The following is a 16,140-nucleotide window of genomic DNA, read 5'->3' on the forward strand; positions in this document are numbered from 1 at the left end:
ATAAGCTTGTGGTTTAGGAAATGAGCTCAAAGAAAAATATCGGTCAACCACTTCTGAGATGTTAACTGAGATGGCAGGCTCAGGTCCTGAAATGAAACGACAGATAGCAGAGAAACATGTTGGTTGTTCCCCTTCATTACAGGTGGAAATCAGCAGCCAATATTTGAACCTGGCTGGATAAAATGCAAAGGTTTCCAGATAACAATTGTTTATTCACTGAATAACACTTGTTGAATTCTAAAGATCAAAGTGAACAAGGAGGAAAGAGTAATGTCAGTTGCTTTTTAAGAATGGTCATACATTTAACAGCGTACTGCCTCCTCTTCTTCTGCTTTGCCTTCTACTATTAGGGTGCATGAAATGCTAGAGGCAGAGCAAGGAAGCAAACAGGAGTAGGAGTACCCTGGGAAAGGGCCAGCTGTTAATTAGACAGTGAGCATTGTCCTTGATGGCATTAGGTGAGCAGCGAGCTCTGGTTGTCTGCCTTTCTTTCAAAGGGTGATTTGTTTTGGAAACACAGCCTTCCCAATCTTTGCAGCCATACATTCTGTGCACTACTACATCAGCTGCAGTGTTTGCAGTCAGCATAGAAATACTGACAGTACCAGACACTGACTTGCTGAACTCTGGCAGGGCTCTGGCAGGACGTGGCATGGTTTTGTTTCCTAATTGAATACTCCTTGGCTGCTGGTAGCTGTATATATGTAAATATTTTCCTTTTCTTCTCTTGCCATGCAATTTGTTCTAGTATCTCCATGCATAAAAGAGGAATTGCTGTTTATATTGATAAACCAATGGGAATAAGAATAGGGTTAGTTCAGTGGCTTCTGGTGTTTTTTTTTGTTTGTTTTCATTTTGGACAATTCCTAAGGGTTCACTAAATACAGCTACTCTTGATATGAAGTAAGATCTAGATTTTACCAACTTAATAGCTAAGTATTAAGAAAGGCTTTTTGTGTATTTTGGGGCTATTGTTTCTTGGGAGATGTAGATATGTATATGTGTACATCTTTGTTCTATGACTAGATTAGCCCTAATGTTCTTACAGCTGTGGCCATACATTAAATTACTTAAGCAGTCAGTTCTGGCTTTCCTGGGCACACTGAGATTTTGCCTTATATTGGGAATTGCCCTTAACAGAGTATGTACTCCTGGAGTCAACACGTGAGAATATTTATTGATCTCGTGATGCCTTTTACATTTTAAAGTGGACAACAGCCAGCTAAAGAAATAGATTTGTCATTCGAAAAAAAAAAAAACCACCTCCCAACAACGGTACTGGGGGAAGGTGTCTCTCAGTGGCAGTTCTTATTACTTCCTCTATAGCTAGTGGCTTACTGTGTGCGGTTTTTTGTTTGTTTTATTTTGGTTTGGTTTTTGTGTAGGTATATAGACTGTACTGGTCAAGCCTCCCTACATGATTACAAGCAATATTTAAATATTTTTTTTTCTCTGTTCCAGCTACGAACATCTCTTGGGAAAGGAAGAGCATTTCTGCGTTACTCTCTGGTTCACCAAAGGCTAGCAGACACCTTGCAGCAATGTTTTATGAACACCAAGGTGACCAGGTGAACAGCAAAGTACCTCCTTAACTAATAGGTGGTTGCTCAGTACGAGCAAGCAACATGACCCAGTAGCTATTGAAAGAAATTGAAACCCTTCCAGAGGGTTGGCTTAGAGGGCTGGTAATAGGATACAAAGGATAACAGACCTTTTGGCCTGGGTCACAGGTTCATACTTACCTTAGGCTGGTAAATGTTGAAAGTTGTTAGAGCTGAACGTGTGTGAAGTGGGTGGTGATGATGCTTCTTTGTGTGGGTTTGAAGGTTACATTTTTATAAGCATTGAAGTGCAGGGGCTTGATCTGTGCTGTGTATCATAAGGGAGGACTCAGTTGGTTGTGTTTGTACAAACATTTGCATATATACGTGGATTGTTACTCAGAGGAGAAGCTTGCCCCTGGCCAAGGAACACCAAAGACAGTTCATTAAGTTCATCAGTTAATTTGAAGGACACTAGCAAGGTCCGTCCAAGGTCCTTTTTTTTTTTTTTCTTTTTTTAGAAAAAGCCAGCTATAGGCACCATGTATTTAACTCTGGTTGCTGCTTTCTGCCCATTATTGACATATTATGTGTGTGCTTTTTGTATTTACTGTGTGATTATCCAGTGTACAGCAAATATTTTGTCTTACCAGTGTTTTTCCCAAGCACTACAGCAAAAAATGTCTTGTGCAGGGACTTCTTCAAGGATATCTTTATGGGCTTCACTGAATCTGTTATGTTTCATTCACATTAGAGGGATAGGGTGTTTTTTTGTTTTCAGTTTACATTTAATATAGTGTGTTATAATTTTTCTGGGAAAGAGTGAATAATGATGGTCTTATTTTTTTACTTATGAATGAATACTACTTTATTTTTTTGTTTGTTTTCAAGTGACTGGTACTATGCAAGAAGTCCATTTCTGAATTCCAAAATGAGTTCTGACATTGTGGGTCAGCTGTATGAGCTCACTGATGTTCAGTTCGACTTGGCATCACGAGGCTACGATTTAGATGCTGCTTGGCCAGCATTTGCCAGGTAAGACAGCAACACTTTGTTGCATAAAATATTTACCTATTTTATTAGTCTGTAAGGGAGTCCTTCCAGTAACTGCAGTTTAGGCCCAAATCCCAAGCTATAGCCATCTTCACAGACACAGGAAGAGATGTTCTTAGCTCCTTCTGTTTCAAGAGCTAAGGCTCCTAGTGACTGAATGGCCAAGGATTCTGCTTCACTTGCAGCAGTGGTGTAGATGACATTGTGCAGTCACTACAGAAGGCCTGAGCCCACCTCAAAGCGTGGAAGAACAAAAACTTTTAAGTCTGAGCTAGATCCAAGTCCATCAGTGGGAGTTTTCCAGGGCTGCATGCTGCCACCACCTGGTTGAGCACCCACCATGTAGCAGTAAAGCTAGTTTTGTAAAGCTAAATTGCATTGGTTCATAAGGATTTGGGAAATCACGGCTACCAACCCCATAATCCTTTGTAAGTGCCTTTGATACCCCTATTTTCTTTTTCGTCAACTTCAGCAGTTGTTGGCCCACACACCACTCACAGTTATGTCTTTTTGTATGTGGTAGTTATAACTAGGCAAATCTCACATGTAGGAGTAGAAAGACATGTATGTGTGTGCTTAGTCCTCTCTTACGTATTGTTTCACCATGTGATCAACAGGAGGACGTTGTCCTCGCTTGGGTCTTCAGCATATTTATGGAAGCCCCCAAGTCGCAGTTCCAGCATGAGCAGTTTAGTGAGCAATTACTTGCAGGTAAGCAAATTGCACATAAATGTTTGTGTGGCACAGGAGATCTTTAATTAATGGCAAAGTTCCAAAGAGCTTGGAAGTTTTATGATGATTTTGGTTCTTATAATGGTAAGCTACAAAAAGAGTTCTTTGATTAAAAGGAAAGGGAATTGTCCTGTAGCTGGTTCAACTGCACACAAGTCTTGTAGAGGAAAAAAAAAATATGCAGAAAGTTGCCTACAGATAGGCATATTTTAATTTATCTTTTGTAAAAACACGCCCCTTTTTCTATAAGTTGATGTCTTTTAGTGGTATGAACCCAACACACAAAGTCACTGTGCGTTAACAACCCGAATTTGCTCTCAGGTGAACATGGCATTTAAATGCATGTTTAATTCCTTGTTGAGCCGGTAGATGTACATTTTTGGCTGAGTTAGGTCCTCATCACAGACTTATTTATACCAACAAATAGGATTAATTTAAAAATGTAATTGTTTAAATGTTACGGTGCTGTGCATTATAAAAATGTCTATAAATCCACCAGTCAAGGAGGATATGAAAAACTCAAATTCTCCATTACTTTTTTAAATCCTGGTAGTGTCTCCTCATTGTTATTATTATTATCACCAATAACCAATAACAAAGGTAAGCTATCCTAATTTCTGAAACCTTTGAGTCTTTTTCCTTGAAAAATGCAGCTCTTCTTCAGTTTTCCAACTCTCTTTTCCCTTTCTGTTCATCTAGGCTCAAGAGTTTCCCTCCAGCCCTGATGCAAATAACTCAATAAATGTTGAACATTTTGAGGGCTTTGAAGAGATGCGTGTAGAACTTGACCAGGCTGAACTGAGGCAGAGAGAACTTCAGGGTCGTGTTCACCAGTTGGAAATGGAAAACCAGGAGCTCCAGGCAGCTGTCAGTTTTCACAAAGAACAAGTACAGCTGGAAAAGGAGAAGAACAATAACTACAGCGAGGAGAACTCCCGGCTGTCAAAGATGATCACAGAGTTACAGAAGCAGTGTGAGGTCTCACACTCCACTCAGAGCACTGTTCATGACCTGCAGAAGTGCCTGCATTCACTGGAACTGAATGCCGTGGAGCAGCAGAAGGAATATTCGACAAAGCTGGAGCAGCTGGCAAACAGCAAGGAGGACTGTGCCTCAAAGCTGCAGGAGATGAATCGGGAATTGGAGGCCTCTAGGGCCTTAGTTAGTATGAAGGAGCTTTGCATCGATGAGCTTAAAGCAAAGCTGAGTTTCGCAGAACAGAAGAATCTTGACCTCCTTGCAAAAGTTGATGCTGCCTTGGAGGAAAAAGGACAGCAAGCCACAGCCCAATGTGACTCTGCCCTACAGATGCAAGCATTGCTAGAGAAGCTTCAGCAGACAGAAAAGGAAAAGGCAGATATGCAAAAACTCAGTGATGAACATGCATCTCAGCTAAAAGCTGCAAGAGAAGAGTTACAGCTGAAAGAAGAGGCACAGAGGGAGCTGGAGTCCAGATACAATCGCCTCGCTGCTGACTCTAAAGAAGAGAGTGAAAGGCTGCTAGGGAGCCTGGAAACCATGGCGAAGGAAGTGGATGCACTTCAGAAGGCCCTGACCCTGAAAGGAAAGGAGATGGCTGAGCTGCAGACCCAGGTAATGGGGTCGCTGGCTCAGGTGGGGTCACTGGAAAAAAATCTTGAGGAGGAAAGGAAGGAAAAAGAGAAACTTGAGGAGGAGTATGGTAAGAGGGAAGGAGCGCTGAAGGAGGAAACCCGGTCACAGGCAGAACAACTTGAATTACAGGAGAGTCGCTTAACAAAGGTGAGTCAGTCTGTGTGTAGCCTTGAGGAGGAAAAGCAGAAACTCTTGTCTGAGAAAGAGCATCTCAGCCAGAAAGTCAAGGAGCTGGAGGAGCAGATGGAACAGCAAAACTTGGCAGTGAATGAAATGGGTGAGGAGAGTAGGAAGCTGAAGGCTGAAAATGCAGATTTGCAGCAGTCCAAGGAGAAGATGGAAGGGAAGCTGAAAAATATAGAAGCCTCTAAAGCATCTCTGGAAGCTGAGGTGGCCAGGCTGAGAGCCTCTGAGAAACAGCTTCAGAGTGAGATTGACGATGCCCTAGTGTCAGTCGATGAAAAAGAAAAGAAGCTCCGGAGCCAGAACCAACAGCTGGATGAAGACTTGCAGAATGCCAGGAGACAAAGCCAAATTCTGGAGGAGAGATTAGAGGCTCTGCACTCAGACTATAAAGAACTCAAGGAAAGGGAAGAGACCACCAAGGAGTCTTATGCCTTACTTGAAGGAGAGCTGAAGAGTGCCAAACAACACGGTTTACAAATGGAAAAAAGCTTAGGCACCTTGAAGGAATGCCAAGAGTCACTCCAGTCACAGCTCACAGAGAGGGAAGTAGAACTGCAAGGCATGAAGAACCAGTGTGAGCAGCTAAGAGCAGAAGCTGAAAGACATAGGCAGAAAGCAGAGACTCTTGAGGTAGAAAAGCTCAGCGCTGAAAATACATGCCTCCAACAGACAAAGCTTATTGAATCCCTCACCTCAGAAAAGGAGTCAGTGGAAAAACACCAGCTACAGCAGGCAGCTTCTCAGGAGAAGGAGGCAAAAGAGCTGGCCTCCAGGCTGATCATAAGCGAAGAGCAGCTGCAGGTCAACCGAGATGAGGTGTCTAGGCTGCAAGCAGAAGTCCTTGACCTGCGAGTCAAGCTTCAACAGACCACTGATGAGAGAGAGCAGGTGAAAAGTGAGCTGGCGATCACCAAGACCAGCTTAGGGGAGCAGAAAGTGCTTGTCCAGCAGCTGAAAGAGCAAACTGAATCCCTCAACAGAAACCACGTGCAAGAATTGATGCAAAGCAAAGAAAGAGAAGAAGTACTGAAAAAAGAGCAGGAGACAGTAGCCCATCAAAAAGCTGAGCTGGAGAGTAATTTGCTGAACCTGCAGGAAGAGCTCTTCAAGGTTAAGCAGTACTTGGACGTTGCTAGAATGGAAAATGAAGAAAACAAAGATCTCCTCCACAGGACCAACACGGATATGGCTGAACTCGGTATTCAGATTTGTGCCTTGACCTCTGAAAAGGTGCTTGCAGAAGAGCAATTAGCCGAGGCCACAAAGAGGCTCAAAGAACTGGAAGAACAGGCAGCAGCACAACAGGAGAGGCTAAAGCATGACATCTCTGATCTCAGACAGGAGAACAAGAGCCTGCAAGAGAAACTAGAGGAGGCTCAGACACATGCCGCAGCTGTCCCAAGTCTGCAAACACAGCTGGAGACAGCAAAGAAACAAGCACAGAGCTTCCAGGAGACCAGCCAAGAAGAGCTGTCTACAATGAAATTTCAAATGAGCACAGAAATTCTAAGTTATCAGACAAAATTCAAGGTAAATTAACGTGCTTGCTACAGCTGAAGGAACTGCAGGACTTCCCCCCGCTTTACCATCTGCTGCAAAAATCATTGGGTGAAATCCTAAGGTTTGCATTGGTTGGGCTCTGAGACTCGTATGCAGCTAGCCTGAGCTTGGAAATCTAAAAATGCTTCTACACTCATGAGTTAGGCTGATTCGAGGTAAAATAACTCTGGAGATTTCTGGAGATGTATAATGTGGCCCTATAAGCACACTGGCCATGTGATGTGGAAAAGCCAGCCAGTACTGGAGCAGGTGATGATTTCTTACATTGGCACTGAAGGTGGTGTCTTCTTTAACTGTTCCCTTAGGTTACAGTTGTGATATATATATATATACACATATTTATTTTATTTTTGGTAGGAACAGTGCTCCCTACACCCTTAAGGCTGCTTCTCCTGAAAACTGATGCTACTTCCCCTGAAAACTGATTTTGATGAAACAAAGTTAGACTGACATTGGATACTATTACAAATAATTCCCTCATGTGCTTTTGTGTTCAGCTGCTCGAGGCTGCAGCCAAGAAGACCAAAGTTTCGCTTCCATAAAAACATGAGTCAACCCTGTATATGTGAAATGTCTGCCTAAACACTAAGTATTTTATTCTTCTTCTGCCATTCAGATATGGCATCTAAGAATGGCAACTAATCAGAGGTCTGTGACACTGGTGGTGGCCAGAAATCTCCATGAGTTTGAAGAAATAGTGTGCGTTCATTTATGTTTTCCTTCCATAAACACTTCTTAAACTTCAGTATAATTTAGGCTCTCCCCCTCTTTTGAGGGAAAGCAAACTGAGCCTTCTTTCTGTTGACAGCTGTAATACCCATAGCAAGTAACAGTAAATCGCAGCTAGTCTGCAACCTCAGAGGATTCTTGAAACTATGAGTTAGGTGTCTCTAGCTGTCTGTCACGAGCCTGACAGTGGTGCTGCATTTATCCCTTGCATGGCATTAAGAGCACGCATGATTCATGACTGGGAATTTTGTAGGTGAAATGGGGGCAGCTAGAGGAATGCTAACTTCTGGCTCGATCTTTTTGCTAGGCTGCCAGTGAAGAATGTGAGAAAGTAAGAGAGCAACTTGAGGAGCAGAAGCGACAACAGCATGCTGCGGAGGAAGAGATTGCAGATTTACAAGTAGGTGCTCGATCTGGTTAAAAGGCACAGGTGTTTGTGTCTGCTGGCATTGGTGTTTGTTGTAAGGGAGAAGGAAGGCAGCATTTCTGATGAATGGCTGTGAGTCTAAGAATGCCCTTGAACAAGTACAGATGCTGCGGCAAAAATACTTGGCAGCCTAAAGTTAGCCACTGAAACAGAGATTATCAAAAGCACTTTGGACTTGTCCTGCTCTTAAAACTAGTCAGGTTTCATCCAAGACCTGGATATGTATACATTTCTTAAATGGGGGGGGTACAGGTTTTAAAGGTGTTTGTCTTACGCTCTGCAGGCCCACTCCACACAGCCACACATTTGGATCCAGCTATTTTCAGGTTGCCAGGTCACTGAATCAGAGAACTGATACTGCTGAGAAATAACCTAGCTGGAAAAAAAAAAAAAAAAAAAAAAAAAAAAAAAAAAAAACAGGATTTTTGTAATGAATTTCTCTAACAGTTGAGTTAGGAGGGTTGTACTGAGGTGAGAGTAAGGGATCAGGAAAAAAGAAAGTTAAAGTTATTGAACCTGGCCCTGCCTGCTAGCAAATGTACATGAAACTTCAGAGGCTCGAGTGCCCTGAGTACTCAGTTTGGCAGATTGGTCTGCAGAGGCTAGCTGAGAAGGAAGTTTTTGTTTCAATTGTCTTTAATGTTCCGTATATGAAGAGGACAAAAACTAAGCATTTTCCTCATTTTTATTTCTTCTCTTTTGAAACTTTTAGGTGGTAAAAAAAATGAGTAAGGGGTTATTCTTTCACCATTATCTTTGAGAGATTTTCCTTAATACAGAGACAAAAGTTTAAATGACAGAATAATAAGAATTACAGGCTGTGCTTAATACAGTCTTACTTTCAAGTTTATCCCTTATTCGATGTGACAGAAGTAGTTGTCTTGGTATTTGTCCAATGCTTTGCAAAATGTTGTTTTTACATGTAAGTAAAAAAAGTAAAATATTTCTCTAGGCTGAGAACACAAGTTTGTCTAGAAAACTGGATGAAGTAAGAGAGCAGCTGTCTGAATCGGAATCTGCCCGGCTTCAGAAGGAAGAAGAGGTGACATCTCTGAGAGAGCTCTTGGAAAGGTGGGAGTTTGGGTTCTTTTATACAAATTGTTAGTTGAAAGCCAAGCGGGGCCGATAATCAAAGCATACCGAAAATTGCTGTGGTATATGAAGTAGCATTTACCCCAGGGTTTATATAGGGGAAATAGTGCATGGACACTATTGACATTTAAGACAAGAAGTATGTAAATTATACAGCACACATGAATGCAAGGTTTAGGTTTCAATACTTCACTAGTTCAGCCAATGACGTAAATTCATTGTCCCTCTTCCTTTATGAAACTGTAAGACATTTCATAAACTTCTTTTATCTTGTAGCTTAGTCACAAAATTAAAATACCAGTATTGTTCCTTTTTTTTTAATAAGGATTGGTAAATTTGCACTTTCTGATGGTTTATTTTCTCTCCTGTCCGTGATGTTTCAGGGACACAGTAAGAATTATTTAAATGGGACGACATCCTGCATGTCTTATTTTGGCAGGTTTCTCAGCAGTTTTAAGCATCTAACAGGCTATGTTTCCAAGGTCTGTAATTTTGGTGCTGTGTGTCGTGTATTATCTGGCAGTCCAAAATAGATCTTAGCTTGGACACACAGATGGGTTAACCAAAGCCTATGTATTTTTATATTTTTATGCTGATACCATCTGTCTTTGTGGGAAGACTGGTGATTCTTGATCTATGATGGAATCTGTCAGTACAAAACTCATCAAGATACTTGAATTCAGCTGAGTTGACTGAGTGTTAAGACCAGCTCAACCCATTGTGTTGTGTTCAAGTAGCAGTTTTGATCCATTGCTAGGACTAAGTACTGAACTTACTATATCATCAAGCCGTGACCTACATTCTGTGAACCTTTCTGGGGGCACTTCTTTCCACTGACTGCACAGTGAACTGAATTGTCATAACCTTCAAATTTTGAATTGTGTCTGTGTTAGAAGACTATACTGAGAAACTGGTTTGCTTCCCTTGTGTAAACATGAAGGCTATAGACAAGTACGAGTTAAATGGCCCTTCCGAGCACAACCTGCAAATACTGGGCAACCTGTGGCTATAGGGCCCTGCCTGTTTAGCTCTGGTTGCAGATTCTAATGATTTTAGCTTCAAAGAACACGAATTTTATTCCCAATTTGGCAGCCATCATAAGCTTTGCTAGAAGCAGGGCATCCTAGAAATTGCTGATTGCTAACAGTTTTCACTGGATAACAGATCTGTGTGCACTGTCAGTGATGCAGAAAGCTGGGGAAATTCTGGCTTTAAAAAATAAGCACACTGAGAACAATTTCACTGAAACTACGTGCTTATAAAATGGAGGACCCCTTTATTCGATGGGGAGGACTTGAATAGATACGAACTAAAAAAGACTTTTAATTGCCTTTGTATTTGATCAGGACTCAAAAGGAAGCTGATGAAGCAAGAGAGCAGGCCCTGGATTACAGTGAGAAGCTCAGCAAGGTGGCAGCAGACAAAGACAGCAGTGACCAGAAATTGTTTGCTGAGCTGGACGACCTGACAAGAACAAAACAGTTCCTTGAAGAACGCTTAATAGAACTTATCAGGTTGGCATCAAAATAAATAGGAAACAGAAATTAAAACCCTAGCTTAGGATTTTAAGGGGTACTGCCTAAATGTTTCACTCTTGTTTTCCTGATTTGATGATGAAGATAATGGCCAGGTTCATAAGCAGCTGAAATTCTGCATTTCTTTAATGCAGTCAAAAATATAATACCCAATATAATCTCTTTAATTACCTGTCTTGTTTGCAAAAATGTGTAATTCTCTGCATGGCATGCATTTTTCTCCCGCCCCTTCCCATGTATTTCAGTAGGTTTCTTGATCTATCTTTATTCCTGAAAGCTCTTCAGAAGTTAAAGAAAAGCTATTTTTGGTGATGAAGCTTTCACCAACATTCAAATTGAGGTTGGCTAACAGTAAACACTGATAATTTGTATTATTTTAATTTCTCTAACTGTCTCTCTGTAGAGATAAGGATGCTTTGTGGCAAAAATCAGATGCTCTCGAGTTCCAGCAGAAGCTTAGTGCAGAGCAAAGGTGGCAGGGGGACACAGAGGTTAACCATTGCCTGGACTGCCAGAGAGAGTTCTCATGGATGGTGCGTCGACACCACTGCAGGTCAGTTTGTTGAACTCTTACGCTGTTCGAAAGCAAAACCCAATATGATTGTTTACACAGATGAAATGCTTTTTAAAATTCATAATTCATTTGTCAAAATCATAGATAGAAGACCTTGCAGAGCCTGAAAGAACATGAGCTCACAAAGGGATAAGAGACATTATAATGGAAGTGTCTCTTGACGTGTTAAGACAAAGATCTAGATGCAAGCTTTGACTTGGAGAGTCTATCAGTTTCTGATTTCTGGAAGCAAAGATAATCATACCCTACATACAGTATATCTTATAATCTTTCCTCAAACTGACTACCAACTACTTGCTGCTGCTGACCGTTGTCAGAATTATTGACTAGGTGGACATTTATCTCACCCACTGTGAAACTTAATCTGTTCATATGAACAATATTCAGATTTTTTAATATTTCACAGGGCTGGAAGGACTGTGTTTTTAATATATTTATTATGCACTGCTCTGTGCATGCTGTAAATAACATTCAGTAAGATGGTTTTGCATTGTGAGAAAAGTATTCCAGTACAAATCCAATATGCTGTGCAATTATAGATTTGATTACTTAAACTAGACACATTCAGAGATAATTACCAATTGGATAGGAATCTTCTAAAAAAAAGTTCATATTGAATTATTTCCTATACAGCTAGCCTGGAGCTATAAGTTACCTACTCTAGATTTATTCAAATATATTTAAGTTGATACATTTCAGGGTCTCTGTGCTATGTTTGTTTTTGTTCTTTGCTATTCTTTATCCTCACAACCTGATTCATCATCTAAGGTGTGTAGGACTGGGACTGTTACAACTGCATGTTAATGTAGGAACATTCAGTAGTGGTTAGTGAATAGTTCAGTCATTTCCAGTAATAAGGTTCAAATTACTCATTTCTACTAAAACCTGTGAAACCTCCAGGTGTTTTACCAGTACCTATTAAAGAGTTAAATGATTCTAAAAAACAAAGCCACCAAGACTTCATAAATGACAGTCATCCCCGCTGGCTACTTTTCTTCATGAAAATCTTAATATGTTCATTAGTTGACAGGTTTAATGTTGATGGACTGCAGAACGGGGAGGGCATGAGGGATGAATGTGCAATATCGTGTGTCCAGTATTGTCTCTTCTTCCCTGGAAGAAGGAAAGAGGGATGTTGGCAAAGTAGAGACATACAGACATTCTTACACTCTTCCAACTATATAGATTTCTGCTCTGAGCATGAGATTTAGCCTTTCTAATATGATTAAAGGCAGTTGCTTCATATGTACTTCATATATGAATTTTTTATTTGCATTGCATAATTGTAGATATTTATTTTTAAATGTATTTTTGGTAGTATTTTTATGTTTGTTTGTTGTGTTGTTTTTTTTTCTGGCTTAAGGCAGCAAAATTGAATGTGCATTTCTGTCCTCTATTTGTCAAGAAAATTTCCTTCACCTCGGAAAGCATCACACACCGCAGCATAAGTTGTGTCGTGGATGTGACATTTGGGCTTTTCCAAGCAGCAAGACCATTATGACAAAGCCCGTCTGTGCCATTAATTGTGTTCTACCTGTTTGTGGTAACCATTCTAACACCTTTGGTTTTGAATCATTTCTAGAATGTGTGGTCGCATTTTCTGCTACTATTGCTGCAACAACTACATGGTGACAAAACCTGGTGGGAAGAAGGAGCGTTGCTGCAGAGCTTGCTTTAGTAAGCCCAGAGTGATCGTGGACAATGCAGATGACTCTGGATCCAGTGTCAACCAGGAAGGATCCCCAGGTTCATTGGAATCACCACTGTCGCCAGAAGAGAGGGCTTTTGGTTAGTGTGGTTTTTGCTTGCTGCTGAGAAGTAGGCTTAGATGTTCTCCAGGAAACCACATGGTCATCTCCATCTCCGAGGGTCTGCTTTGTCACAGAATGTTTTCAGGATGGTATTGGTCCCGTCTCAGTATTTAATTGGTATTGACAGAAATCTGCATATATATTAAATGGGTCTCAGTCAGCCTGAGGATTTCAATTGGTTCTTAGAAGTTACCTAATGCTTCTGTAAAGAGAGGAATGGCCCAGTCATCCCCCTTAAGGGTTTCGCTTGTTTGTTTGTTTTACACACAACCAGCTAATATTACTAATGTTTCTTTTCATGTCCTTTTATGGCACAGTTGCAAGTGAAGCCTCTAAACCACCAGACGATGCAGCATTTGATATAATCACGGATGAGGAGTTGTGCCAAGTACAAGAATCAGACTCACTCCACAGTGAAAGTCAGATGGAGAGAGACTCTCTGGATCAAAGCGTGACAGATCTGTGAGTAAACACTGTTTCATGGAGAGGGGACTCTTCTGGATTTTGGTTGGTAGTTGTTTTTTTGCCATTCAGTGGAGGTAGCCAACCCCTGCATAGGGAGTGGACCCTTCTGTTCCCAGCCACATGTTCAGTAGACCAACACAAGATAATTTTGACCCATTTGCACAGTCAGCATCAAATCTAGTAAATCCAAACAGCTCTGTCATCGCCCTCTACCTGCTTCTCCGCGGCACAGAGGAATAGTCCCAGTTCTGTGCTGTCACAGGCCAGCTGTCACTGTTAAAATCAATTTGTAGGCCCAAATGGATCACTGGTCATTCACACTTAATTTACTTAATTTAATAAATGATACTGTCTATCAAAGTTACCATTACTTAATATCAAGAGAACCGGGGGCGTGGGGGGAAAATAAGGAAAGATCTGCCATTTTCTGTGACACATTTCACTGACCTGAGTATAAAATAAGTGGTCTGTCTCTGTGGATTCCTTACTACTTTAAAGATACAGCTTAGAGAAGAGGAGAAGAACTAGAAATGTGTAGTTAAATCTGGCATAAGTTCTTCTTTTCCATAAGAAAATGAGATGAAATGTAGGTTTCAATCACAATGAAGAGGAGCTAAGTATTTGGTTTGAAAACTATATAGTAATACTATAGCTTGATGCATATCCATGCTTAAAGAAAGTGTTCTTTCAACAATGAACATTTTTGCTGATACTTTTTTCTTGAAAAAGCTGCATCTTTTATGTATTTGAGAAAGGAAACAAAACAGACCATTTTCACCTAAGTTTGTACTTGTTTTGCTTCTGAACAGAAAAATCAGTGTGATAAATCTAAATGCTAAACAGTGAATAGCCACAGAGTAACCAGCTTGCTGCTGAGAAAGCAGAGCTAGACTTTTTTGCCCCTAGCAGAGCCATTTCCGGCGTAAACCACAGTGACTTGCTATTTAGTAGAAGCAGAATGAACAGAGTTGTTTGTTTGGAAAGCAACCTTTTCAAAATTCTTCACTTTTATTTCTTGGTAAGTAAGTTCTATGTATTCCACCTATTTTGTATACCATCCACACTGACAGTACATTCCATTCATGTTCACCACAAGTCGGGCAGACATGAATGAACTGAGCTTCACAGTGCTCTTGTGAAGTTAGCAGTACATTTGCTTTGCAAAGGGGCATTTTGTAGTGAAGGGGTTTTGTCTCTTTGTTAGATTGTTTTTAAGAAGATTAAAAAATGTGTAATGTGCAACTTCTCTGTATTAGGGACCTGTGAGATTTCATGCTGTCTTCAGAAAAGGTGTCACTAGTGAGTTAGCTTGGGAGAATACAAGCAGGAGAAAAGAAATGAGTGCCTGTGACTGTTTTTTTTTTTCAGTTTGGGACTGGACTGGATTCTTCTTGTTCCACAGTATATTCAGGGTGAAAGGAAGGATTGCCACCAACACTGGAAGACTGTTCTTGAAGGGTTCCCATGCAACAAGCAAATTTATAAAGGCTGCCCATCTCCCGTTGTTCACAAATTATAGGCAGAAAAGCTAGGAAGTAGTGTTTAATCCTTCAGTTTTATTAGTATTGTGAGCAGTGGGGAGGCTCCTAGTATTGTCATACTTTGGGCTTGAGACATACTTTGCAGGGAATGCAGACTACACCTGCCCACCCCCAGCACCGTTTGGGACATTTGGTAGGTCTCAGGAGCACGAACACTGACTTGGTAGCTGGATGGCCTTCTTACACAGTGGATCACTTAAACAGCTTGTGATGATTTTGTGGTTTTGTGTTACGGCACAGATGCAAAAACTGATACGTGAGTGTGATGATTGTGTGGCACCTGTGGTATATGCTGAAGAGAAAAAGAGACCAGCATTGACTATGACAGCCCAGAAGTTTTCTCGTTTTGTTTCTGTGGTGAAGAGTGTACAGGTACCCAAAGCCCAAGTTTACAGGACATGAGCAGATAGGGCAGCATCAGCCACTACAATGAACCTAAACAAAAGTTCAGCTAACCCTCCCTCCAGTCTTTGACAGCAGTCCATAGCAGATGTACTGATCATTTCCCAGTCTGTTTTCTCCCACCTGCCAAGGATCTGCAGGCCAGGGACTTTCTGAGCTACTGGTTTCAGTGCTGCAGATCTCTTGGCCATACTGGACAGGTGGACCACCTTGACCTTTGATTTTTATTTTTTTTTCAGTGTCCAGATAAATGGGGTCTCATTCCTATTTGTAGACTTAGGGTAGTCTTGAAGTATAAATAATTATCCACCGTCATGCCAATAATGTTCTCTTTGCATGAAATTGAATATATGAGGTAGAATTTGCTTTGATGTTGTGCCTGGGGAAGATGCAAAGAATTCAAGATTGTGCTTGTTGGACCCATGTTTGAAGGTTGCATACGAAAAACAAGTTACCAGGCCAGACTTCTGTATCGAGATTCTGCTGAAAGTAGTCCAAACTTTTTTTTTTTTTTTTTTTTTTTTTTTTTTTTTTGCCAGGGATTAGAGTTAATTGTAACAGCTATAAAAGGGGAAGAGACAAGAGAGGGGGAGGGAAGGGAGACTGGCTGGTCCATACTGACTGAGAGAAGTTCTGCAATAGGCATGCTCTGTTGACAGAGTTTCTTATGTCTGTATCAGGTGTCTGCACCAGGTTTTGGCAACTGACTGCAGACTGCGTGTCTGCATTAGGTTTTGGCAATGACCTTACCTTTTTCTGGGTTCAGGTCCTTCCTGAACTGGAAATGGGAGCTGGTGCAGTGAATTGTCTTAAAAGATGCTTTCTTTTCTATTTGTTTCTCTTTTGCTTTCTGTGGTGCTGTTCTCGTTTTAACTTGC

The 16,140-nt window shown here is 41.0% G+C and overlaps 1 protein-coding gene across 5 annotated transcripts in view; it reads left to right on the forward strand.

The window, feature by feature from the left end:
- The window catches only part of FYCO1 (FYVE and coiled-coil domain autophagy adaptor 1), a 48,298-nt gene that overhangs the window by 13,381 nt on the left and 18,777 nt on the right, over positions 1–16,140 (forward strand). For 4 of the 5 annotated variants that reach the window (XM_084508341.1, XM_084508343.1, XM_084508344.1 and 1 more), the window contains exons 5-14: positions 1,462–1,568; positions 2,433–2,576; positions 3,212–3,305; positions 4,026–6,656; positions 7,723–7,815; positions 8,795–8,913; positions 10,281–10,448; positions 10,873–11,022; positions 12,626–12,831; positions 13,172–13,316. In XM_084508341.1, the coding sequence (XP_084364467.1) occupies positions 1,462–1,568; positions 2,433–2,576; positions 3,212–3,305; positions 4,026–6,656; positions 7,723–7,815; positions 8,795–8,913; positions 10,281–10,448; positions 10,873–11,022; positions 12,626–12,831; positions 13,172–13,316 (3,857 nt within the window). The remainder of the gene's footprint in view (positions 1–1,461; positions 1,569–2,432; positions 2,577–3,211; positions 3,306–4,025; positions 6,657–7,722; positions 7,816–8,794; positions 8,914–10,280; positions 10,449–10,872; positions 11,023–12,625; positions 12,832–13,171; positions 13,317–16,140) is intronic. The other variant, XM_084508345.1, reaches the window with a different exon arrangement.

The sequence above is a fragment of the Aythya ferina genome, assembly GCF_964211825.1.
Source record: "Aythya ferina genome assembly, chromosome: 2".
Lineage (NCBI taxonomy): Eukaryota > Metazoa > Chordata > Aves > Anseriformes > Anatidae > Aythya > Aythya ferina.